At 35.4% G+C, this 27725-nt stretch overlaps 1 protein-coding gene across 2 annotated transcripts; it reads right to left on the minus strand.

Annotated features, from left to right (window-relative positions):
• Nucleotides 1-9741: 9741 nt before the first annotated feature.
• On the minus strand, nucleotides 9742-27725 carry LOC128205549 (histone-lysine N-methyltransferase set-1-like). 2 transcript variants are annotated; one of them, XM_052907281.1, is made up of 10 exons: nucleotides 27673-27725; nucleotides 23771-23878; nucleotides 21493-21628; nucleotides 20732-20933; nucleotides 18300-18404; nucleotides 14870-14940; nucleotides 13612-13745; nucleotides 12659-12767; nucleotides 12247-12318; nucleotides 9742-11392 (listed from the first exon to the last, which is right to left on the minus strand). In XM_052907281.1, exons 1-6 carry the CDS (start codon nucleotides 27686-27688, stop codon nucleotides 14917-14919), a joined length of 591 nt encoding a protein of 196 aa, XP_052763241.1. In that variant the 5' UTR covers nucleotides 27689-27725; the 3' UTR covers nucleotides 9742-11392; nucleotides 12247-12318; nucleotides 12659-12767; nucleotides 13612-13745; nucleotides 14870-14916. The 2 variants fall into 2 exon arrangements, with proteins under 2 accessions (XP_052763241.1, XP_052763242.1); XM_052907282.1 differs by having other exon boundaries at nucleotides 12619-12767.

The following is a 27725-nucleotide window of genomic DNA, read 5'->3' on the forward strand; positions in this document are numbered from 1 at the left end:
CCAACCAAGCGGCGGTATTGCAGTCAAGTGGCGATTCACAAAATAAACAAATCTCACGGCTAGAACACTTGTACAGATTCAGTAAACATGTAATGCTCATGACGAGTTATGTACATGATTAGATGATAGATCGGAATGTTCATTTGCACTTTGTTCATTTTATATTCGATTTACAGATATGTTTTGACTATAGTAACGCCAAATCCCGCTTCTGTCATTAGAGTTTCACAAGGCAATGGTTTCTAAAACGTGTGTTCTTTCTAAATATGTGCTGCTGAGTTTTGGACAATAATGTTGTATTTAGATTGTCTAGCATCATAGATGAGAGTATTATACCCACTACTGATCATTGAGGACAAGGTGTAGGTAATAGTGATATTTCACGATCACAAGTAACGCCTCAATGGCCGACATTGATAGGCGCGCGGAGCCCGGAAGTATCCAATCTGTTGCTCGACGCCTTAGTATAACAATATGACTCTAAAGGGAGTTACATGAGTATCTTTTTTAAGTAATTAAGGTTTTTAGGATCATATTTACCCTTTTGGTCTATCATTTTAAGGAAACGTTGTGGTAACCTTATATCCAATATTTATCATTGGGTATCAGGAGTGTGATATTTCACTAGAATGGAATAGCATCGAAATGTTTTAACCAATTTCTCTACATGCTTAGTATCCTTTCAGTGTATTACTCATATATATTATTCAAAGTTATATACGGTTACTTGTCAGTTTGAATTAGATTATAGTCATATATAGTTTAGTTCTTATACAATCACTATTTATTTAATTTGTGTCAAACTTAGTGCCAAGGACGTTGTTAAGGCCGTAGTACAGCCATTGTGCGTGAGTATTTCAGAGTGTTTAAACTATTAACAAACCAACAAAGTGCAGCAGGGATCGGTTAGCACAGTAATGATACAATACATATGACCTTGTTCCATGTCATAACGAAAATAAGTAGACATAATTAGTTGCTCTGGGTATATCTGAGCTGGTATTCCATCGTTAGAAGAAGACACGTTTTGCAGGCTAGATACTAGGCTCATTATTTTAGTGAGATATACATGCATTTCATTGACCGGTTTTCTCTTTGAATTAAATGGATGTTTTCATAAAATTGTATGCTTTGTTATGCAGCATTATTTTGACATTCACATGTTATTTGCAATATCAGATCATCATGTGCTTTACCAAAAAGCAGCAGATAACTATGGTCAGCCGTCATTTGTACATATTCATTGGATCATCATTTGCTTTACTTATAAGTAAGAGAGAGCTTTGATCAACCGCTATTTACACATATCTATTATATCATTATTTGCTTTACAAATACGAAACAGAGACTTATGGACAGCCGTTTGTCAGATAATCATCTTACAAATAATCATTTGTTTTCAAAAATAAACGACATATTACCTTGGGCAGCCGTTTATCATATTATCATTTGCTTTATAAATAAGTGACAGAGAACTATAGACATCCGTCATTTACAAACAATTTATCAGATCAGCACTTGCTTTACAAATAGGCGTCAGAGAACTAAGGACAGCCGTCATTTACAAATTCTGATCATTTCTTTATTTGCTTTACAAATAATCAACAGGGAACAGACATCCGTTAGAAAGAGAACAGTCGGTATTGCAAGATTTTACATTTACAATTAATATGCCAATTATACATACATTTGTGGAATGTGTATCAGAATCTCAAATGGAGACGTCAGACAAATGAAAAACGTCACTGATGTATAGGGAGGAGTCAAGTTACCTCTGAGTCAAATGATATTTAAGAGCAAAGAGAAACGGTACGGCCGCAATTCATATGTCGACAGTACAATACAATAGAAAAAGGTGCAATAGCTGTATCCCTAATTCTATTTTGACATAGTGCAGTGTTTCTACACAGCTATTTGCTCTTCTGAATCGAACACTCTATAGATTAAACTACTTCGCCCTCTTATTGTATATCTTCTGGCTCGAACACACAACTTCGATACCATAAGACCACACTTTCACTCTTAATGTCTCGGGCTCGAAAACTGAACTTCAATATCACACTTCAATTTTAAACTCCTAATTGATCTCTTCCGGCTCGAATAAATAACTGTTATACAAGTAAGCCGGTGGGATTATTTCAGGGATTGTTAATGGAATAACAATTACTTTTACGAACCCTTGCTCGTTATACAATATGAATCGCAGTTCTTTCTTTCAGATAGTTCAGGACGAATGTAAATGTCCATAACAACCGTACTACATGTCCAATCAATGTACATAAAACAGCAATACGTAAAACCTACCACCATTTGAACAACGGTGACACTCCGATCCCATAACGATAGCACCATCGTCTTTAAAATGTATTTTATTAGAAATAAGCGGAACGTAATACCACACTAATTACCGAGTGAATTGTTCAACCCAAACGAAAGAAATTGTGTGTTCTCGATTCTGAGTGAGACTACCAACCTAGGGAGTACATTTAATATTTTGCATACATTATAAAATATGATATTGAAAATTGTATTTTTAAAATAATTGAAAATATTAAAAAATATATCATGTGCATTAACGTTTATTCAAATATATTCCTTTCATTCGCATAGATTACAGAACTGTTCACATAAATGCAAATGGTATCTTGTGCTATGAGAAGCTGTTTGCTAAGTAAGAACCTCCCGCGATTGAATGTAAGATCAATTCCCCTAACATCCGGGACGTTACTAATACAGCTGGTTTCTGCTTTAAGTAATTGACCGGGTTTTAAACTTGGGACCTTTAAAATTCATGGTTGTGTCCTGCCTAAGTCACTCCACGTACCTCGTAGAGTTTTGGTTTGAGTCACTGAATCAGAAAACCTGGAGGGCATTGGGGACCGTTTGCAGACACCTCCAGACCACCAATGCAAAATTTGAGATTGGAGCGTATGGAGGCTTCCCCTCAATCGGGTTTCCCGCTTTTAATAGAGGTCACGTTTTTGACTCAGGCTTATTATATGTATTCATGTGTGACGATAAAAACGAATTACATATGTAGATGTTTTAGTCATGTGCCAGGTGCGCTGGTTCACATACTGCAAGGGATTGCTTAATCACTTACCGCAAGTGTAAAAACTTGTGGCGGTCCTCATCCGACTGCCTACAGGCAATATGGTTCATTTCTGAGAGCCAGGGTGGCTGCTATAATCATGGCTGTTCATGGTTATGCCTGGTATGCAGCCGGGGAAATATTCTGTGAATGTAATGCTCAGAATAGCAACAACTAATATGCAACCTCCATAACTCGAAAATGGTTCTCTGCACCTCAGGTGCTCCAAGGGAACACAAAAGTCAATGTTGACCACACCCACTAAACGCGGGGATTATAATTTCACATGTGAGGCCGATATGGTCAAATGTGCATGTCGGTGTATAGAAATAGTCTTTGCCGAGACCCTCTTTTACAAAGAAATCGATCGATTGCTTTGCGCCACATCTGTTTTTTAATTCCAAGATGGTGTAAACGATGGTCGCCACTGGGTTAAAATGTTGCTTCATTGGTTTGTCAAAACTTATCTTGATGGTATTGCGTAGAATAAAAATATTGTTTTAAGCATTTAAACAATATATCAATATATCGCCCAAGATGGTCGCCAAAATGAATCAAAATGTTGAATGTCTTTCGAAGTTGTCCATTAGCCTGATATATGGTCAAAATTCATAGTAGTGGGGTTTTATTATAAAAATTGGACAGTTATACCTAAGATTGATAGAAAAGCATTTTAGACCTTATTAATCACAATACTGCGTCAAAGATGGCCGCCAAAATTAAACAAAATGGAGTTTACTTCTAAATAGACGTATTTGTCTAGAACAGAGGAACTAATTTTGGACTTTTATTTGATAGATTGAAAGTTTCAACCTATCAAAAGTCCAAAATTAGTTCCTTTGTCCTTGAAAGCATGTAATGATTTCGAAAAGATGTCACTTTTAAAATGTATTTGAATATACTATTAGTTGCACTATGTCTGCATTTTGTATAATAATAATGGCATTTTCACAGAATTGAACAGCAAGTAGACTAGAAACAACTACATGTATTAAAAAAACTTCTTGTCCTATTGGCGCTGTTGCCAATTCGGTTGCCTTATATATCACAATTTACTTATAACGTGCTTAAACATTACGTCGGAACTATCTTTAGTGTACATTAAGAGAGCGTTAGAAACGTTATCAATAAAATGTTAAGATGGCAAAAACATATTGTCCCGGTCTTCCCGCAATTTACAAAGTCTTGGTGTAGTTAAATAAAAGTAAAAGGTACTGGTAATTTCGGATCTTTATGGATCACGCATAATTCAGGCAGATGACTCCGTGTGTCCACTATTTGCTACTTTCACTAAGATGTTGTGTTGCCCGACTAGTCACAGGATTTCTTGAGCGTTAGCCGGGAGGAATCGATGCATACATTCGGAGCTCCTCGGCCATTTTATCGAAAACAACCTCGGATGTATGCAGGTACATCAGTTGAAGTAGTTCGTAAAATTTTGAATTATATCATTAATTAAATGTAGTGTTTTAGAGTTATATTTATAGATCTAAGTTTAAGTTGATTGCCATTGAATTGAATTATTGCAAACATAATTAAGAATTCCAAGAGTTAAGTCACAAAGTTTAACTGCTAAATAAAATTACTACGCGATCTACTTGCAGCGGACTTAAACGTACCACTTTTTGAGTATGTAAACCGTCCAAATACATCCGAGGTTGTTTTTGAAAAAAATGGCCGAGGAGTTCCGAATGCGATGCATATGGCCTCTTTATTATTGGCGATTATCACTGGCCGGGAATGCAAATAGCAGCGATAAATGTAAGATTATCAAGATGTTACAAACTAATACCGCTTACGTCAACTCGATGTCAATTACTACAGAAAAATCGAAACACTGCCATACGAGAGCCGTGCTAGTTGAAATTTTTAGAATCCGTTGACATTCATACTCTCTTCGTAGAAGAATGTGGGCCAATGTCTTGGTCTTTGTTACTCTCACTATCATTATTCGGGTCACTATCGGTCCTCAATTCACAAATACTATGTGAAACGTAGCATATCGGTATTTGGATAAACTTTGGTTAAGTCTTAACCACTGCTGCATATCACACATGAACGATTAGGAAGAGTCACAAATATGTTCAATTGTTCAAATTAGTCATGGCTGTTATACGATTCTTACAAAATCAAGTTGTATACTGGCCTTGAATATTTTTTGTACCTCCATCGTATCAAAATTCGTTGTGTTTAGTCGTAATTTTGCTTGATTTTTTATCACAACACAAAATAGATAATTACGAATAAACTACGTTGTGTTACGTATTGCTATGTTTCATGCACGATGTTCTACGATTTCTTTAGGCTTAGATGTGACTCCAGTTTGATTAACTACAACACTTATCTTAAATAGACCCAACAATACATAATCAACAATGGTAACGGTTATTTTGACAATAGCTTATTATTGTTGCTTCTACGATTGTGTCCGAATCATAAATATGTCACCGGGTAAAGAAAGAGTATTGAATCGTGCAAGTTCGTGCAAGTTCTAGACTTACGTGCATACGCTACGTTACTTCTATGACAGTGCAGTAGTCTTATCTTGTGGCATTCCTTAATTTATTGATCTAAGTTTGAACGTGTGTTATTTGTGGGTAGATAAAATATATTATATAAATCAGTAATTATTGATAAAAAATTACATGTTGTGAGAGTCGACATTGCATCCAATATCACAAAACAAAATATCGTAGTTATAAAAGTCTTCAAGTAATTGTATCAATGAAAGCACGCGTATTTCGTTATGAGCACAAGTACATTTTGGTGGCTATCTTTGACGGAATGTTGAGAATCGTAAATGTAAAATGCAAACCAATGCACACATTTAAAAGAAATCCATAATAATGGTATATTTTGACAGCCGACTTTGACGCCGCCTTTGATGCCATTTTGAACGGGAATTGTCAAAATGCCGTTTGAAAATTTTAACGTATTTTTCTTTTTGGTATTCAAAAGGAAATGCTTGACAAGCCCAATTGTCTAATTTCTGACAAAACATCAACACAAAAGAAGTTCACAAATATTTAACATTTTTGTATTAAACAAGGACTATAAGGATACAAAGTAGCAGATCTAATCACGCTTACATATCTAATAGTATGTGCTTAAGCTCGCAGTTTTTACCACATACCATATTGTATCTTTCAATTAAGAACAATTGGCATATTCTCAAGTGCTATGCAATGATTGTGCACATTCTATTTACGCTACTGTTATTTGAGTGAACTTTGAAGGCCATTTTGGATATAATGTTTGTCCATATATGATCAGGATTATGTGTATTATTTGAATACACTTTAAAAGGATCTTACTATCAATCTAAAGTTAAAGTAACTTCACAAAAAGCTAACTAATTGCTCAGTTTTGTTGCTATTGGGGGCCATTTCGGAATCCATTATGGCTGAAATATGATATGAATTCCACCAAAGGCATTGTCTTATATTTAGAAATCATGAAAGTATAGGTTTGCACAAGAACGAAAGCATTTACCTATTTTCTTTTATTTGGTACAATTTGTCGGTCGTCTTGAATTAAAATATTATGGCGGCGCGAGGCCTTCAATCGGATTCTTGTATAAGAGAGTTCATTCTTCTAAATACTAGTACCAACAAAAGCGGCATATATTCTATTAACTATAACAATTACTTCAAGGCTGTGGGCACCAACTGTCATGCTCGTTTAATATACCAACCAAAACTAGCGAAAACACCAAACGACTAGGCAACACTCGCTCTATCTTTTCAGCAGAACGTTTGGCTATTAAATATTCTTGGTTTTAAGTTACAAGACCGTGAATACTGCTATCTCTCAGACTCGAAATCATCATTGGCGTCCATTTAAAATCGAGGTAGCAGCTCGAGACCAGATATTATAAACTTTATTCTGGAATTAAATAAGAAGTGCTTGAAAAAAAATCTTAGTATGGGTCCAAGCCCATGTCGGCTTGTCGAATAGCGAGATGGTTGTTGAGTTGGCCAATGACGGCCTTATGTACGCTGAGATGGATGATCCGGTGGCACACACACACACACACACACGTACGCGTTTATATATACTTGTGAGTTATATAGAGCTACACCGACGTACCGAGGTCTGCCCTTTCTGTTGAAGATAGAGCAACCATCTTTCAAATTAATATCGTAAATGGGGCATATATTGTAAATTGCTGTCGAGAATTCAAATAACATCAATAGTTTGTTCTTCAACTTTTCAACATCATTTAGAGGCATCTCCATATATGGTATGACATGTGTCTGTCATCTCCTCGTTTGCATATTACACACAACTGCCTCATAATGTTGATGATTAGTGAATACTTGTTTTAACTCATAACGTTGATGATCAGTGAATACGTGTTTACTCACCGAGGTAAAATATCGTTGTGTTAAATCATACATTAATTCTCGAGTTTACTAGCACTCATCATGAAGTTTTGACCCCTAGGAGGATTTTACCTCAAGTGTTCATCCTCCAGAGCAAACCCCAATCTATCCCACTTGGGCCTTTTGTTTCCTTCTTCTTCTTCTTATTATTATTTATTTAGCATTCGTAAGCTCCGCCCATTCTTTATCATACAGATTTTACTTCATGTCATCTAACCATAACATTTTGCGTGTGTGTACTTTGTGTGTGGCATTAACGACTTTGAACAAGTATTATGCTGCATTTGACACATTATTGTACACGGTTTTTTTCTTCCCGCTTCATTATTTTCAGAATTGTTTGATGACTCTAAAAATATCCGTGTTTTGCCCCGGAGGGTGGGTAGAGCGCACACCATGAAATTTAAACAGACTGCGTTGTTTTGTTTCCTGTCACGGAAACTTGTCAAAATTCAATCATGAGGCGGTGTAACCGCGCCAGTCAGAATCCGCTTTCTTTAGCTCTTAAAGGCCTAGTTTAAGGAATGTTTGGCATGATAATCCCCTGCTGTGCATCTCCTACTGATCACACTGGTTCCACAGTAGGGGCCAATATCATGTGCATTGGTTTATTGGCTCAGGGCCATTTAGGGTCAATTTTTATAATAAAACAATGAAAACTGCGCAACAGGATACTCAGATTGGAGATCTGATAAGCCAATTAGGCATTAAGATTAAGATCAACAGAGGTTGGGTACTTGGAGGGGGGGGGGGGGGGCACTTATAGAAGGCTTAAACTAGGCCTTTAAGGTTGTTCGGTTAACGCACTCCCGGGTTTGGTTCCCAGCCTGGGCGCATGTTGGTTTGGTTTGTGGTCACCAAGCTGGACTAGTGGTATTTCTCTTGGCACTCAGGTTTCCCGCACAACACAACACCACACTATCGCGTAACAACTTGAGTGATTAATCGTACCAACTTTGTTTCACAATCGTTGCAAACAAAAATAAGTAAATAAACTAAACTAATACTTCAAACCTGGGAACAATGCCGTGATATCGTTGATTATTGCTCTTATATCAAACGCATTTTGAGACTTAAAAGGTGCATAGCAAACATTTCTACATTAATGTATATTAATACTGACTTGAAAGTACAGATACAAGTTCAGTAGTCGAAAGTTTAAACATAATGACATAGGGTTAAAGCCAGAAACACAGAAAAACAACACAAACATGCACAAACGACACACAACATATATAATGTATAATAGTAGGGGACTGTTTATCAAGGATTGTTGGGTTAAAACTTTGGAACTTCAGCAAAATGTAATTTTACTGGGGTTTAATTAGTTTGCGTACGCACAACCTCGTAAACAAATTGTAAAAACAAGCGGCACCATTAATGTCATTTGGAATGGTAAATGATAGACGCCAGGAGTCTAAAATCGTTTTCTCTTTTGTATCGGCGGACTATCAGACTACTTTGACATCGAGACTTCGATTTAACCAACTGTTCATCTGTCCGGAGACCGGATAGACATGTAACACGTGTTCCAGTGGTGTTTCTTTCATCAACTTAATCACAATTAACAAAGACGAGCTTTGTACTTAACCCTTGATCGGCCTTTGCCTTATTCTAACCAAACACAGCCGACGGAAATAAAATTAAAACTAAAAATGATACCTGCATAGTTTTGCCTAAGTTTATGTTTCTTCCTTATTTATACCTATGTGTACCCATGGAGCTTATTTTCATCTTATTATTCACATTGCGTATAATTTGTTGGCTGTCAAATCTAAAAGCGATGATGCAAAAGAAATCGGATATAATTGTCAAGGGAAATAACTGAGTAAGAGAATTTGACATATTTGTCATTCGGAAACTCGGACTTGTAGGTTGGCTGCTAATAAGCGGTGCTAGAGTAAAAATATACTTCATAAAAAACGTCTAAATTTATTTTGGTTTTGAAATGTGTCCTCTTGTTAATGTAAATCTTCATTATTTCACACGTAACGTTTCAAACTGACCACAATATTAAACGGTTACCCGAACTGTGTTGGCCACTGGCTTATAGTATAACTTTTTGGCTACCATTTAGAGCACAAAGAGCCAATTCCCAGCAGCGGATCCCCCTTAAAGCCACTTCAGGGTTTCATCAAGATAATGACGTAGTATTTTGTTCCTCAAGTCCATTATATAGATCGCTCAATACATTGTATACATTCCATTCTGTAGGTGGAACTCCGTGAAGGAACTTTTTGTTCACCATCAGTGTAAAACAAAGCATCCTTTTAAGGCAAATTTATTTCACGTTGAAGTACATGTATTTTATACATTTCATTAAAAAATATAAGCAAAAGAATTGGGGGTCATCATTTTGCTTCAGAGCAAAAATAATCTAAAAACAAACAAACAAGAAGCGCCGTGGAGCGAGCCCTCACCTTTTTTCGAAGATTAAAACGAGTAAAATTAAATATTTTAATAATTAATAATGCCAGGGGATTGCCCCTTGATCTACACTTGAATATTGCAGAGACTGAGTCGAGTTGCCATGATTATGGAATTTTAAATAAATCATGGACATTTTATATACAAGTCATTTTTGGTTACATGCAGAGGGAAATAAAATAGTGAACGAGGTTAACAAGCACATATGTGAATACATTGTGCAATGAACAATGTTAATCTCTCACATTCATCACATACATTTGCCATCTTTACATGTCAAGAATATGTCACAAAATACAAGTGAGAAACTACAAAGTAACATGAACTGCAAACCAATGACTGACACCATGAAATTACACATTAACTGTGAATGTGTATAAAATACACTTCTCCATAAAATTCAAATGAGAAATTACTGTTTGAATAAAACAATCGGCAACTCTAAAAATCTATTTGTGACAAAAATTATTATGACATAATGTCACCACTACTGAGAACATTGTATCAGTGTTGTACATGACATACCCATTTTGTTAAATTCTATTTTTCATTTACAATGCAGTAGACCTTGGTCCCAGTTTTAGTTGTGACAAAATATAAATTCATTGTGGTCATTGTGTCAAAACTGTTTGAAAATAAAGTTAATTTATTGAAATTATTATTGTATAGAAACAATCGACAAATTCTTATCCTGGTAAACTTTCTGCAAATCAACTGAAATTATATTTATTAACCTAGATGATAAACAGTGCAAGCGAAAATAAAGTGCTTGGACAAGCCTTTTCAGCCATTTTGAAGTTTCCAAGGCCTATTACTCTGACACACAAAAATGAACTCTGAGCAACTTTTGATAAAAAGGCTGGGTCATGTAACACTCGAAATGTGCTTATGATCCCATTGGCTGTTAAAAATATGCTCTTCAAAACCTCCGGAAATCTAAAAATGATTGAATCTAATTTTTAACAATGTAGAATAGTAACGATGACTTCATCATGATGACATAATAGATACATACTAAGAATAAAGCCTTAAGCCAGAGAAAAAATATTTTAGATTCTCATCCCAGCCCGCCCGTCAAATAAAAAAAAATAAACATGCCATTCAGCCCCATTTTTCTTCTTCAAAATACGGATGAGTATCAAAACATATTTTCCTCTGGCCTTTTGCTGCAATCCACTGTAAGATATAAAATAACCTCATATGCAGTGAACCATTGGCTTACAGAGACATGCTTGGACACCTTGACACTATGTACAAGATGTACTAGCACTTTGAACACTTATTATTGTTTCAGTGTGCAATCTGTCGTTATCCAACTGTGTAATGTGCTTTTTATTTAATTCCACTTCAGAGAATTCAAACACTTGTGGCTTTTGATTGAATTAATACAGTCTATCATCTTCAGTTCCCGTCTCATAGTAATGTTGAACACTTCGACATTTTCTTAGGAGTTGGCCTTGCTCCTCTGTTAAACGCTGAAAGTTCCTGGCTGAAATGCAAGAGAGGATTTAAGCTGGACAAAAGATAAAGGTTAAATAACATGAATAAATCACCAAGCCAGGAATATCGTTACACTTTAAATCATATATATAACTACCAATGTTATGAGCAACAGAAGAGTTCGAAGATATGTGCAAACTGGTTTGAGGAAATTGGAACTAGAGCTTGAAACTCTAAATGATCATGTGAATGTTGGTCTCACCATTCCACAAGTGGATTAAAAAATCACAAAATCGGCAAAAATGTATAACATTTCATGATTGCAACATCATTTGTGAGATATAAAATATTTGCCTCATGTACACAACTTTAAGTTGTATACAAGCATTCAGAGGTAGAATTTTAACAAACAGCAACACACCAATTTTAGAAAGCTTTTTGCATACTTTAGGAGGTAAAAAAAACTCATAGAGACTTGTCTTTAGAAAGCCTTTAAAACAAATATGATTGCATTTGAGCTGTGTTGTCTAAACAATGGTCAATCTCACGATTAATACAATTATGGAAAACAAGTATCAAATTTGTCCAAGATTTTGTCAAGGAAAAAATTATGACCAGATTTATCAAGACAGTGCCAAAATGTTCTCTTGAGTATAACAGGGCTTTTTTAAGTGACCTAACAAGTTAGTTTTTCGACAAAAGATGACCCAGTGCACACTGATGTGCTTCATTTCAACACCCACATTTCATCAGTAACTGGAAGCATACTTTGTCTATATAACAGACAGCAACATTGCTGCAAATCTATTGGATCATAAATAAAACTCTTTTTTTTAAGCGAACACTTTTAATGAGAAACAAGATAAGTCTACATCTGCAAGCAACATACAAACATGAATTTACCTTCAGGCAGCCCTTCAGCATGTTCAGAGATGACAGTGGATGGGGCAACTGTACCATTGTTCCCTGTAGCATCTGAAACACACAGTTAAGTTGAATGTTAACTGCTACAGTATTATGAAAGCTTACTGGTATTCAGGTACAAAATTAACACATGCAATTATTAACTTACTGGATACATAAATTATAAATGTTACAAAAATTATATCTAAATGTATTAATCAAGAAGTGTTGTCATTTTGGGCAACAATAAATCAAGGTGAACAAACATCTGCGGTTAAACTTCAACACACACAATTCATTACACACTTTTAGCATACATCATGAGGTACTAAAGTCAATGCATGTCTAGGTGCAACATTAAAAAGTATGTACCTATTTACAGATAAAATGCTCAATTAAGCCTGCAGTTTACCAAGATAAGCATGGTCCACTTCTGATCTTCTGTTGATGCACCAAGAGCATCTTGAGATGGTTCCGAGATCTCTGTTGTTTCTGCAACTGTATAATCGTCTTAACAGCATCTGAAATGCATTGAAAGTGTTTCAAACTGCAACATTCTCGGTTCAGTCTATATTATATACCTGTGTTATAGAGGGTTGGGTTGAAGTCACGGGCAAACAGAACTGTAATAGCATTAAATAGTCATTCTAAAAAACTGGCGCCAGTTTTCTAGTAATTTTGGAAATCTCTCTCTATATATAAATATTGTTGAATAATGAACACCATATTTCCAAACAACATTATGATGCAGAATACCATAAAAAGTTAAATTACAAGTGCAGAGCTCCTGATAATTCTGTAGGGTTAATGGTACTGTTTGCTGACCATTTTGGACCAAGCATATTGTTCACTTGTGGTTGAAATTAGCACAAGCCTACAAGCGCCGCACTCGTAAAATACGTTCCGGGCTGGCTTAGATCCTGGGTTTTATACAGCAGGGCTTGTTTAAAATTGTATTGCCAGGCAGAAGTATAAGAATTCTGGTTTCCTCATTCAAAAGATAAGGTTTTAATGCAAAAAGTTATTTTACTCTACTGGTGTTTGGGTGTAAAAGATATTAAAATACAAGGAATAATAATGTGCATACTTTTTGTGTTGTTTGTTCTTTATTTTAACTTGTATTTAGGAGGGAAAATTCAAGAATGTATTTATGGCATTATACGATTAAAAAAATCAGCTTTGTCAACTCCTGGTTGTGAAAGAAATGGGAAATATGAATTTTGTTGCTCCCGCTCCTTGCTTCAACTTTTCTTGGTCACAATCGAACAAATAAACAAATATTTGGTGTGGCCTAAAGTTCATACATTACCCATAAAAGTACAGTGCATTTATTCCTGAAATTGTTTGAGCTCATAAATGCCTTACTTTTGCTTCTTCCTTCCTGCTTGAATGCAATATGTCTCTCGCAGAGAATATATCCTCCAAATATTTTCCGCAGATGCCTCTCACTCTGATCAACCATATCCTGTAGCTGCTCCTGGGTCAAATCTTGAACATTGCTGCAAAAAGAAATGTACAAAAATAGAAAAACATGTCCTGCAAACAATTGCTTAAGATTACTAAGTATGCTTACGGTACATAGCATTGTTTTATATACCGGATAGGTAAAGTTTAGCACAAGTCACCTATAGCTGATGTAGAAGTGTTTCACAACTCCATGGAAAGGTGTCTGTTGTAGCCCTTTCCATTGGCGAAGCAGTCACCAGTGTTTTTATTGTTTATAGTAGTACATGAAAGAAACTAACATTATTCATAATATGTGCACTGAACACATCCTTAATCAATAAAATGAAATGACAAAACAAGATTCCTTGAGAGCAAGGTTAATTATCTAGTCTATGTGCAGGTATCTCACTCAAACAGTTGTGGTTTCATTCTGTATCAGGGATACATGTAATGATGTATGTCTTTCTGACAAGCTTTTAAAACAGACACATTCAGGTTTGACCGGTGAAGGAAACAAGACCTTTCCGGTTACCTTATACATTTAATCTCGATCTTGAATTCCATTATTTTTTCTCCATGGTCATTTCACTTTTACAGAATCAACTTCATTATTCTCTTCAGATATTGCCTGGTTTTCATTCCCTTTGTTCATTATGAAATGATTATCAATGTTTCAACCAAGAAAATATGCTAATATGTTAACAAGAGGGCCATGATTGCCCAAAGAGTTGTATTTGAAGATTTTTCACTCCCCCGCTGACCAGGCACCATGGTGATATTTTCTTTGAAAAACAGACATGCTAAAACTGATAGGATTGTATGTACACAAACATATGTCAGATGTCCTAAAATCAATTTCAAGTTACATACAAACATTCTGAGGTACAAGTTGAACACACAACAAGTGAGCAATACACAAATCTTGAGAAGCTTTTAGCATACTTTGTGAGGTAATCAAACCGCAGTATAGCTGATGGTATTTTAAAATTTATAACATTTTGTAAGGAACACACACACACACAAACACACACATTCCGAGGTATATCTTAATAAGCATTGTGTCTACTTTATGAGGTACCTTTTGACAGAAAAAGTCTTTCAGTTATGAACATGAACAGACTGTGATCACCAGCGACAAATAATTACTCAAAGAAAGTTGGTTTCGTATTCAATTTACCTTGAGGCGGCCCTTCAGCATGTTCAGAGACAACTGTGGATGGTAAACTATCCCTCTGATTTCCACAGCATCTGAAACACAAATTTAAGTTGAATGTAAACTGTTACAAACTCATTAAAGCTTAAAACTTCACAAAAATATACTGATATTCAGGTATAAACAAGAGCTGTCACAGTATGTGACGAATGCCCCCGAATGTGATATTGACCTACGAACAAGGTCAGACAGTACATGAAAAGTTATACATATGGCAAGTAATTTTAAATTGCCTCTGAACATAAAAAAATACCACCCATACCTGACAACCTACACTGTTATGTCCTTATATTCAGAATTCCCTTGTGAATAAACACTTGTGTATCTTTCACCTTAGAGGTAGGGACACGGGTCTTGCACACGACACGTCGTCTTCGTATGTGGAACACATGTAGCAAGTGATTTTAAAATCTGTCCATACAAGGGAAAGTAACAGCCCGGACACGACAACCTATACTCTATGTCCTTATATGCAGCACTCCATTGTGAATAAACACTAAGTATGACCTTGACCTTTGAGGTAGGGACACGGGTCTTGCACGCGACACGTTGTCTTGGTATGTGGAACACATGTGGCAAGTTATTTTAAAATCTGTCCATACAAGGGAAAGTTACAGCCCGGACACGACAACCTATACTCTATGTCCTTATATGCAGCACTCCATTGTGAATAAACACTAAGTGTGACCTTGACCTTTGAGGTAGGGACACGGGTCTTGCACGCGACATGTCGTCTTGGTATGTTGAACACATGTGGCAAGTTATTTTAAAATCTGTCCATACAAGAGAAAGTTACAGCCCAGACACGGCAACCTATACTCTATGTCCTTATATGCAGCACTCCATTGTGAATAAACACTAAGTGTGACCTTGACCTTTGAGGTAGGGACACGGGTCTTGCACGTGACACGTTGTCTTGGTATGTTGAACACATGTGGCAAGTTATTTTAAAATCTGTCCATACAAGAGAAAGTTACAGCCCGAACACGACAACCTATACTCTATGTCCTTATATGCAGCACTCCATTGTGAATAAACACTAAGTGTGACCTTGACTTTTGAGGTAGGGACACGAGTCTTGCACGCCACACGTCGTCTTGGTATGTGGAACACATGTGGCAAGTTATTTTAAAATCTGTCCATACAAGGGAAAGTTACGGAGCCGGACGGACGGACAGACAGACTGACGATGCAATTTAATATGCCCACCTTCGGGGGGCATAAAAATAACACATGCAATTATAAACTAACTAGATGCTTACATCACTAAATAACAAACATACAATATCTGGATGTATAAATCAACAATTGTTTGTTGTTCTGAGAAATAATGTCCCTGAGGTGACACCAAATAAGTGACAAAATAACCCAGACTCTATGAATCTAATAATTTAAGAACAAGAATAAGTTTTACTAAATAAAGCTTAAAAAACATTCTGAGGTTTAACTTCAACACACACATTCCATTACAAACTTTTAGTATACATCATGAGGTACTTTAAAGACTGTGCTGGTCTAGGTGCAACAGAAAAAAGAATGTACCTGTTTCAGTCATATGCTCAATTAATGTCAGGATGGCTCAGAGGTAGAGTGTCCTCCTCACAACCAAGAGGTGAGCACTAGGTTTGATTCCCGCTCAGAAAATGTTCTAGTTTCCACTCATATGTACACTGTCTTAGTACTGAATTTGACTAAGGAAACCGACTGGAGTGTGTTTAAAATTAGCTGTTAGCTTTACACAATCGGGCTTAAATAAAGTAGTATAAACTAATGAGCACTCAAGTTTACCATGATAAGCATGTTCAAAGACTTCTGCTGATTCACTGAGGGCATCTTCAGATGTTTCTGTGACCTCTGTAGTATCTACAGCTGTATGACCATCTTTAACAGCATCTGAAATGTATCAAAATTCTATACCACGCGCACATCTGCCATGTCACAATGCCGTGAGATAGTATTTAAAGTATTTGTCTTATGTTCACAAACATAGGTTTCAGGAGATGTAAGTTTAGTTTTAAGTTACCATACAAGCACTCAGAGCTACAATTTTGACAAACAGTAACACACCATTAGTTTCAAGCTGTTGGCATATTCTGTGAGGTAATAAAACATAGAAATATGTCTTTTGAAAACTTTCAAATGAAGTATGATTGAATTACATCTGTATGGTTTAAACATCTGCCAATCTGATGATCAATTCAATTATGTTAAACAAGTATAAGAGTTGTCCAAGAATTTGTACAGGGAAGCAATCTCACCATGTTTAAGAAAGGTAAAAAAAATGGTTAAGACGGTATAAATAGGCTATTTCTTATGTGACCTAACAATTAAGTTTTCCGACACAAGATGACCCAATTCACACAGAGGTTCTTCATTTCAACACACACATTTCACCAATATTTTTACGCATACTTTGTCCAAATACATGTTAAAGAGTATAATAAGCCTGATTTTAATAGATGACAAGATATCTAACATTTGTAAGCAACACACACACACACACACACATATTCCATGTTCATCTTTACAAGCATTATGTCTACTTTATGAGGTACCTCATCACAGAAAAATAGTCTTAAGTAATTAACATCAACAGATTGTGGTCACCAGCGAGAAATAACTATGTAAAGAAAGTTGGTTTTTGTATTCAATTTACCTTGAGGCAGCCCTTCAGCATGTTCAGAGACAACTGTGGATGGGGCAACTGTCCCACTGTTCCCTACAGCATCTGAAACACACAGTTGAGTTGATTGTATTCTGTTACAAACTCATTAAAGCTAAAAGCTTCACACATATATACTGGTATTCAGGTACAAAAATAACACAAGCAATTATTAACTAACTAGATGCTTACATCGCCAAATTACGAACATACAAGATCTAGATGTATAAATCAGCATGTGTTTGTCATTCCGAGAAACAATGTCCCCCAAGGTGACACCCAATGAGTGATTAAATAACCCAGACTGAATAAATCTGTTGATTGAGAACAAGCATAAGTTTTACTGAATTAAGCTTAACAAACTTTCTGAGGTTTGACTCCAACACACACACACACACACACACACAATTCATTACAAACTTTTAGCATACATCATGAGGTACTTTAAAGTCGATGCTTGTCTAGATGCAACAGAAACATGTATGTACCTGTTTCAGATCATAAACACAATTAATGTAAGGATGGCTCAGAGTTATAGTGTCCGCCTCGCAGCCAAGAGGTGCTAGGTTTGATCCCCAGTGAGGAAAATGTTCTAGTTTCCTCTCATATTTACACTCAGTACTGGTGAGTTTGACCAAGGAAACCGACTGGAGTGTGTTTAAAATAAGCTGTTAGCTTTTACACAATCAGGCTTAAATCAATTAGTATGAACTAATTAGCACTCAAGTTTACCATGATAAGCATGTTCCAAGACTTCTGCTGATTCACTGAGGGCATCTTCAGATGTTTCTGTGACCTCTGTAGTATCTGCAGCTGTATGACCATCTTTAACAGCATCTGAAATGTATCAAAATTCTATACCACGCGCACATCTGCCATGTCACAATGCCATGAGAAGTATTTGTCTTATGTTCAAAGACAGGGTTTCAGGAGTTGTAAGGTCATTTTAAAATTTTAAGTTATATACAGTCATTTATCACACAGCAACACACCATTATTTAAAAACTTTTGGCATACTTTGTGAGGTAATAAAACATAGACAAGTGTGACCTGGATCTTTTACAAAGGGAAACAGGTCTTAAAGGCTGTCTTTATGTGGTTTACAGATGTGCAAAGTTATTTTAAAATCTGTCCAAACATCAAAAGGTTACAGCCTGGATATGACCACCTATACTCAATGTACGGTATGTATATTAAACAATCTATAATGATCAAACACAAAGTGTGACTTTGACCCTGGAGGTAAGAACACAAACCTTGCACGTAACACATGCCTAAAGTATACTAAACATGTGTGCCAAATATTTTCAAAATTTCCATACATGTGAAAGATAGAGTTCGGACATGAACAGATATACTCTATGTCATTAAACGCAGCATTCCATAGAAATCAAACCATAAGTGTGACCTTTGAGGTAGGGACACGGGTCCTGCAAGTGGAATGTCATCTTTGTATGCAAAACAGCAAGTTACTTTGAGAACTGTCTATACATGAAGAGGATACAGTCCGGGTTATATAGTGTAATTTTGACTTTGGAGGTAAGGACATTGGCCTTGCACACAACATAACGTCTTTGTATGCATAACACATTTGCAAAAGTATTTTAAAATCAGTCCATAGATGACTTCATAACAGTCCAGACACAACTGGGAGGGACAAAGGACACACGGATGATTTTAATTAGCCCAATTGGGATTCATAATCATTTATGAGATATCATAAAAGTATCTGTCTTCAGCACACAACCATGTATATCAAGCACCATAAAATCAGTTTACAATTTAAAATTATGACAAACCTTCTGAGGTACAATTCTAACACACTAAGGAAAAATGAGCTGGAGGTAATTTTACATAATGATGAACTGCAGTATAGATGATTGTGTGGTCTTGACAAAGGCCAATCACATAATGAATTAATTATGGAAAAAACTATTCATTTCAACAGTTTTAAGATTCCCACAAACGTTCTGATGAACAACTTTTAAACACAAAATTCTAACAAACAAAAAAACAAGACACAGACTGAAAAAGTAAAAAAACTATTGAGATTTTTTTTATTACTTTGTGGATTTTTACGGCAATAGTAGGACAGGGCTTTCCGTAATCTTGTTCAAATGGAGAACAAAATTATGAATATTCAAATGGTTGGGCGGAAAATTAAGTCATATAACTTTAAGATGAAATTGGAAAATAAAATAATGTAAGGCAAATACAGTGTACATGAAATGAGTCAGAGAACATGACATTGCCAGGCTTTTATATATCATATGTCATGTGTAAATTCGAACTACAACAGAAAAAAATTGTCTCTCTGTATTTAATAATACAAAAAGAATTGTTTGCTTTAAATTTTTTAAGGCAATATGATTGTTTTTTATTAAACATTAAATCCCATGTACATGCTTCTTAGAAACAGTAAGTACCAAATGTTTTAATAATCAATATTTTTGAACGCTAAAAGACTTTTCATGTACACTGAATATGTAGTTCTCAATTTTGCATATTCAGAAAAACCATGCAAATAACAAAAACAATTAACAAGGAACATCTCGATATTACTGAATTGTTCAAAAACCACAGGCTTGACATCATTTTTCTGCAAAATATTGTATACAAGTTTGTAAATGCAGAGACATTGATGTCAACATTATGATTCAACTTACTATCATAAAGTTGCCGATAGTTGTCTGGATTCAAGTTAAGTCCATTTGAATGAAATAGCTTTGATTGTGTGCACCTTGCTAATAAAACAATTTCATTTACAAGGAATTCAATTGATTAAGTCATGTCTGTATCTACACCATAGGCTATGTAATAAATTATAACTTACATTTCAATCAAGACAAAATAGTAGTATATATCCGTAAGTTTTTATAGGTTTTAAAGGGAATAATTCATAAAAACAAGCAATGAAAGAAATAATTCAACACTTAACGAAACTAGAGGTTGAGGTTGTATGATGGTCTATTATTAAAATTTGTGACGTCATAAAGCTCACACCAAATTGGGGTATCAATAGGGGAAATCAATAATACAAATTTTACCCAAGTGAGAAGCAATACCCGTCAGACTTTATTTAACATCCAACAGAGTTTGAGTACAATGCATTCAGTATTTTGACTTCAATTAAAAAGAAGAGAAAATTAAAACATTTTATTTACCTTTCGCTTTCTCCAAGGTACATCAGCAACACCATAATCGTACCTCAATTCAGTGTCTTTGCTGATCATTTCAGTTGCATACAGACAGAGTCTTGGTTGATGTCTGTCATCAACAACTTTAACCATTTTGCAATTAGGCTTTGTGTATCGGTCCAAGTCGTTGACCATGCGTGCCAGACACGTGTCTTTTGAGGCATCGATGCTATTAAAACAATTGAAACATAACATTACTACAAAGAAAGGAAATGTATTATGACAAATGTCCCTATGTGTTTAATGTCCCTATGTGTTTAATGTTCCTATGTGTTTTTTTCACCACTTTGGGTGTCATTAGATTTTTTTTTATTTTGTGAACAACAATGCTTCAGTTTAAAATATTGAAACCAAGAAAACTATTGACTTTGATAATGTTTTTTTTGTTTGGAGAATGCAACCGACATGGCTTAATATTTTAAACCACACATATTTTCCAGTCATGGGGAAAATGTATGTTTTTTGCACTGGGAATAGCGCTGAATTTTAACCCAAAATTACCGCCCAGACACGACAAGATATTATGTCAATGCATAGTTTTACAGAATAAAACTTAACTGTAACCATGTAATCTGAGAGAGAGTTTTGGTACGACCACAAGGACATCACACTATCCAGACTTTATCAATGGACAAAAAGACAAGCTAAAAAAGTAGTGTATAAAAGAAAATATATAGCAATTTATTACTACAAAAATTATAGCTTACACAAAAACTATATATACATACCAGTATTCCTTGTTGTTATGTCTGAAATGGTATTTGAACATTTCATCACCATCAGACTGCTGTTTACATAGTTCTCCTCTGTACTCGAGGATAAACTGCCCCTTCAAGAGCTCTTGCCTAGCAAACACTCCATTACCTGGAACCAGTAAATAGTGTTTTAGCCAGGAATTAAAAAGGGCAGGGTGGGCCAAAAACATGGTGCTTTCTTAAATGGGAAAACAATGCATTGTATTGATATCAAAGTACATGCATGTTCATGCACACATTGTAGTAATATCCCAGACAATGCGAATGTCCGTCGGACAGTCGGACATGTCCGGTATATTTCCATTTTGACCGACGGAACTTTTGTTTTGGTCGGTCACAATGTCCGGTGAAAAATTACAGTCAGCACCGTTTAATTTTCCGAAAATTTACTTTCAGTTTCTAAATAAATGGTCAGAGTTATTTGTAACTATTATATCATGACTATTCAGCCTGTTAATCCGTGTATCACTATTTGTAAACCCCGTTTTGCACATGTTTCCGTAAAAGCCGAAAAAACACGTAAGGTTACGATTTCAGTTCGTACTCTACTACTTTTTAATAGACGGAATTTTACGGAAATGTTCGGACCTTGCTAAATTCCGTATGTATTTTTTTCGGCAAAGTGGTTCCCGGCAATCGTGTTAATTTAAATATGATGAATATACCGAGCTGACACTCTTTCCGCTCTGTTTAACATTGCCAATAACAAGAACTCTACTTTTGTTGTGTCTGAGTTTGAATTGTAGTAAAATTCGTTATATTTTTTAACTGTACTGTATCTTTAATTTAAAGATGAATTAAAAGAGTAAGATCTGGCTGCTCCATGGGTAGACGAACCGGATATGAGTTTTTTGGGGAGGAAAAAATAATGACTTAAGATCCGAAATATTGATTTTTTTGACCTGATGTTTAGCTTCTTTTTTGTAATTTATAATAGTACACATCTAACCAAGTAGATCTAAACCTGCTATAATGGGGAGTTACAAAACTTATTTAAAAAGAGGCTTAAAATCAAGGTTTAGGCTGATGTAACTGAATACTGTTTGTAACATTGCGACAGGTAAAAATTTGGTGCGACAGGTAAACTTTCAGTGTTTACCTGTCGCAATGTCCTGTGAAGAAAAAAAGTTTTCGCGTTGTCTGATATCCCGACCGATTGCTCTTAATTCTTCTTTCTTGTTCATTTTCACTTCAGACACTTTCTTTACCATCTCGGGTTGTTATCACCAGGGCTCTCACAAGGCTGAATTTTTGGGGAGAAGTCACTTCTCCCACCAGTCAAATTAGGGAGAAGTGGGGGGACTTTAAGGAGAAGAGATACTTATCGTAAAACCTGAGATAAATATTGTGCCATGCCACCAAATTTTAAATTCACATTTACTTTGATTGCTTTTTCTAGATGGAATGTTAAAAAAGTGTTCTTTTTTGGCCTATCAAAAGTGTACTTGTCTAGAGTCTCCTTTTTGCAATGTATAGTTTACCTCCAAAAAAAAACAAAGACAAAAAAAATTGACAGCAAAAAACAACAAATAAAGGGCAATATTTATATATCCAGTAGTTTTTAAGTTATACTCCAGACAAGGTAAATTGCAACGGACCGACCGACAAACCGACCACAGGGTGACTCCAATATACCCCCTTCAAACTTCGTTTGTCGGGGGTATAAAAATGCGAGTGAAAACTCTTGAAAAAGAGCAACTTTCAATTTGTTTACTTTCCATTTCTTGTAAACACACAAAATGATGACGTATACACAACTCACACGTTGTAGACTGTTATTTCGTGCTCAGATTCTAGACGGCAGTATTTGACTTATATCAATTTTGAGGCACAGTCCATCATCATGAAAAGCAATAATATTTTTAAAGTTTTTTATGCATTGATATTTAATATCTACGAAGGCCGATGGTGATGATCAAACTAATCCGACATAGCAGCCAAAATTAACAAACTGTCCAAAGAAACTGTTACTCAATGGGAGACGAAACTCCACCTAGAATTAGACTTCAATACAGACAATGATGAGAACATCGGCAAGATATTTTGTGCAGACTGCATATCAGACCTACTCAAAACATTTTTTGTTTTTACAAACCTTATGCTTTGATTATGACACAGAAAACATTGTTGTTGTTTTTAAGTACATACATTTTTCTAACAAACACAAAGGAGTGAGCAGTATTTTTTTCTAAATTCAATTCCCTGACTAAGTCCACAAATATGCTGCTAATGTATCACGACAAAATCATACCTATGTATTGATCGATATACTGCATATAGCACAAATTCAGCCGTGTTTGTCTGAAGGTAGTTTTGGTTGGCTTTTTTCTGCAAGGGCGTTGATTCTGGCCAAAAACATCTGCAATTGCAATAAAATGAGGCTGGAACAATGACAACATATCAACAACAGTCTGATGTAAACAGCCACCAGTCTGCGAAATAACTTTTCAGATGAACTTGCCCTTTCGGGCATCTCCCTGGCAATTTTAACTTGCCCGGACCAATTTTCACTTGCCCGAATAAATTTCAAATAAAATATAAGCAAAGATCACATCAGAGTTGTCTTTGAAACGCTTGCATCGGACTGGTTTAAATCAAGCGTCCAATCGGCTTTCAATTTTATACGCATAGTTATAAGCGTCTATTGATTCGGACTGCGGAGTAAGTGTACCAGTCGATACAGACCGCGTAAAACGTCATCAAATTTAGCGACTTTTACAAAGTCGAGTAATACGTCATCAAATTTAGAGTATTTACTTTGTTTGTTGATTTTCGGATAAACAATTTCGTTCTCTTTTTTCACTTGCCCGATCGGGCAAGCAAATACGATTTTTTACTTGCCCGGCGGGATTTTTACTTGCCCCGGGCATCGGGCACATGGGTTATTTCGCAGACTGAGCCACTATTCAATCCACTTACTTCTCGCGCCAGTTAATGACATAACCATCTGGGTTTACACAAATGACATGCTTAATCAATGCTGTGTATCAAAGTGTTTCATCTAGGCTTTTTAGCATAGCTCCCAATACTGCCCTGTGTGATTGGTGCTTTATGAGCAGACAATGTGTTTGCATAATTAGACCCTAGCTTATCTCATTATCAAATAAGTAAGTCATAATGAATCAATGTAGTCTAAATAATTTCGTGAATCTACTTTTCCCATAAACATATTAACTAGATGTTGTCAAAACAGCATGCATTTAAAAAAAACGGGCAAAAGTTACTAATGAAGGTTTTCTGAAGTCAGTCTGTGAAATAGCATTTTTAACCAAAGGCCACTTGGACAAAATCCATATATCATAAGGCCTGAAAGTTCCAAAAGAAATGAGGAGTACATGGATGTGTACTGAGTCCTATCTCGATCTGCTATTACTGTGGCAGTCATTGAAATTAGACTTTCGGATGAACAAGTCCGAATTCTTATACTATTGCATGGAATCATGTTTTTGAACAAGCCCTGCTATATAAAATTCAGAATTTGAGCAAGCCTGGAAGACATTTTACCAGTGCAGGGCTTGCGGGCTTGTGCTAATTTCGACCACTGCTGTGGAAAATATGAAAAAGAAACACATGCTCTCATTCTTCCGATATTTCGACATCTTCTGAAATGGATGGGTCTTTTTACAATCAATAATAGGATCGTTTTTATTTGAAAATAAACAATTGTGTTACAGCCATTTAAATTTCAAAGATTAACAGAAAGACAAATTTGAAAACATGGTTTGGCAGCCTTTTAACATCTTACTTTTGCTTTCACATTACGATAAAGATCGGTGAAAGCTTATAGTTTCCATTTAACTGTATTAGTATTATGCAATAATATACTTATATTCTATATTTCACACCTGAATTCATCCTTTTTAAAACAAAGGCAATAAATTTAATCAGATCAGTTATGCAATAAAACTTTAATACTCCAACAATGACTGTAAAAATGACTTCTGACTTAAACAACATGCACATGTTGCCGCACATTTAAGACCATGATTTAGGAAATAAATTGATATTAATTTTTGTTTTACTCAAATCTGGGGCATTTATTCTGTTGATGTTTGTGTTGTCAATGTATATATATACAAATCATACTGCATCGATTGTGGCTGCACATGCAGATTCTTGCCTAGTCTAAAATAATAGACATGTTATATGGGATTCTTCCGATCCATAACTTATATACGGGTTTGTGCAAAAACAGGGGGGTTTTGAAAAATATTGAAATTGTATTTAGAGAAGCATTTTAGGTTTGAAATAGATAATAAAGGTTTATATTCATATTTTACAGTGCAAGTGCAAAGATATTTTGCACAAAACAAGCATTAGATGCATTAAAACAAAGGATTTACCTTTCCAACAAAACGAAACTTGACCGACACAGACAACAATTGTACCAAGCTTAAAACTTGACCATCTTCGGCAAGCTTCGAGAAAGACCTCTTATATACAATCGTTACAACTCGGCCATGGCTGAAGTGTTCCAATTGTTGTTAAACTGTGAACCGCAGCCTTGCAGGTGTCATTCATGTATTGTATATTGTTATGTTTTGACAGTATGAAATGAAGAAACATGCATCAAACTCATAATAATTTGTTGGATATTTGTTTTTTTTGTGTACGGAACTATTATTTAAGTAACATTATCTGGTAATATTTCTTGTTTTTAAGATATTTTATAGATGCAATCGGAATAACTACCCACATTCGATACAAAATAACTTGTACGTGAATGATTTGCCATATCAAAAATCGTAAAATATATCACTGTCAATGTATAATTATAGTGGTCAATATTAAATATTGACCACTATAATTATACATTGACAGATACTGTCAATGTATAATTATAGTGGTCAATATAAGCACAAGCCCTGCAGCCCTGCAGCCCTGCACTGGTAAAATGTCTTTCGGGCTAGTCTAAAATAATAGACGTGTCATAAGGGATTCTTCCAATCCCTAACGTCTAAATGGGAATGTGCCAAAAACGGGGGTGTTTTAAAAATATTGAAATTGTTTTAAGTAAAGAATTTTATGGTTGAAATTGATCATAAAGAGTTAAATTCATATTTTGCCATGTAAGTGAAATATTATTTTGCACTAAACAAGCATTTAATGCATTAAAACAAGTTGTTTACCTTTCCAATAAAGTGAAAGTTGACTGACACAGATAACAATTATGCGAAGGGGAACAACTTGATACAATCGTAATAACTCTGCCTCCTACGACAAAACTTCGAGATAGACCTCGTTATACAATCGTAACAAGTTGGCCATGGCCGAAATGTTCCGAGCGATTTAAAACTGTGCCCTGAAGCCTTGCAGGTGCCCTTCATGTATATATCGTTATGTTTTGAGAGAATGAAATGAAGAAAAGCCGTCAAACTCATAATTACAAGTTGGATATTTTTTTTGTATGCGTACGGAACTAATATAAAATAACATTATCTGGTAATATTTCTTGTTATTATATTGTATAGACGCTATATGCTTTAACCCGGAATCCTGATCGGAACAACTACCCACTTTTGATACTAAACAATTTGTACGTGAAGGATTTGCCATATCAAAAATCTAAAAAAAATCTGTCAACGTACAATTATTTGGACTACTTTCGGGCTTGCTCAAATTCTGAATTTTAAATAGCAGTGCTTGTTAAAAAATTTGATGCCAAGCAAAACTATAAGAATTCAAAAGTATAATTTTCACGACTGCTAATTCTTGCCTACTGGTAAACCACAAAATGTCAGTTCTTGAGTTCTAACTGCATGATCAGGCACCTCGCATCTGTTGCATGTTTTCGATATTGAGAGAGCCAGTTTTCACACACTATTATCTCCTTTAACCACCACATAAGCACGTACTAAACACCGTTAAAAACCTTACTATAAAGTGTATATATATATGATATATCATTATACAGTACAGGTATGTGCCATGTGTAGTCATTCTAAAATGACTAATGTCATGTGCTGTGTTACGAAACAGTCTTAAAACAATGGTACAGAACGATGTTGAAGTGTTCTCCGACATCCATTACTTTCCATAAAAAGGTATTACAATAGAATTGATACGTACACACTTCAAAATCCAACCAATTTGCAAAAATCCTACAGCAGAAAAACTGTCCGCCATCATTAGAATCGATAATACACAACTTACCTCGGCAAGCCGCCATGTTGTTCCCACACCACGTGAGGTGTCGATGGTAATGC

This window comes from Mya arenaria, chromosome 10, assembly GCF_026914265.1.
Source record: "Mya arenaria isolate MELC-2E11 chromosome 10, ASM2691426v1".
Taxonomy (NCBI): domain Eukaryota; kingdom Metazoa; phylum Mollusca; class Bivalvia; order Myida; family Myidae; genus Mya; species Mya arenaria.

Excerpts from the sequence above, each read along its gene's own strand:
- LOC128205549 (XM_052907281.1), bottom strand. Across the intron at positions 21,629-23,770 it reads GTATATCGATCAATACATAG|GTAATGGAGTGTTTGCTAGG; the intron begins GTATGATTTTGT and ends TACTGGTTCCAG. Across the intron at positions 18,405-20,731 it reads TACCTTGGAGAAAGCGAAAG|ATGCTGTTAAAGATGGTCAT; the intron begins GTAAATAAAATG and ends GATACATTTCAG.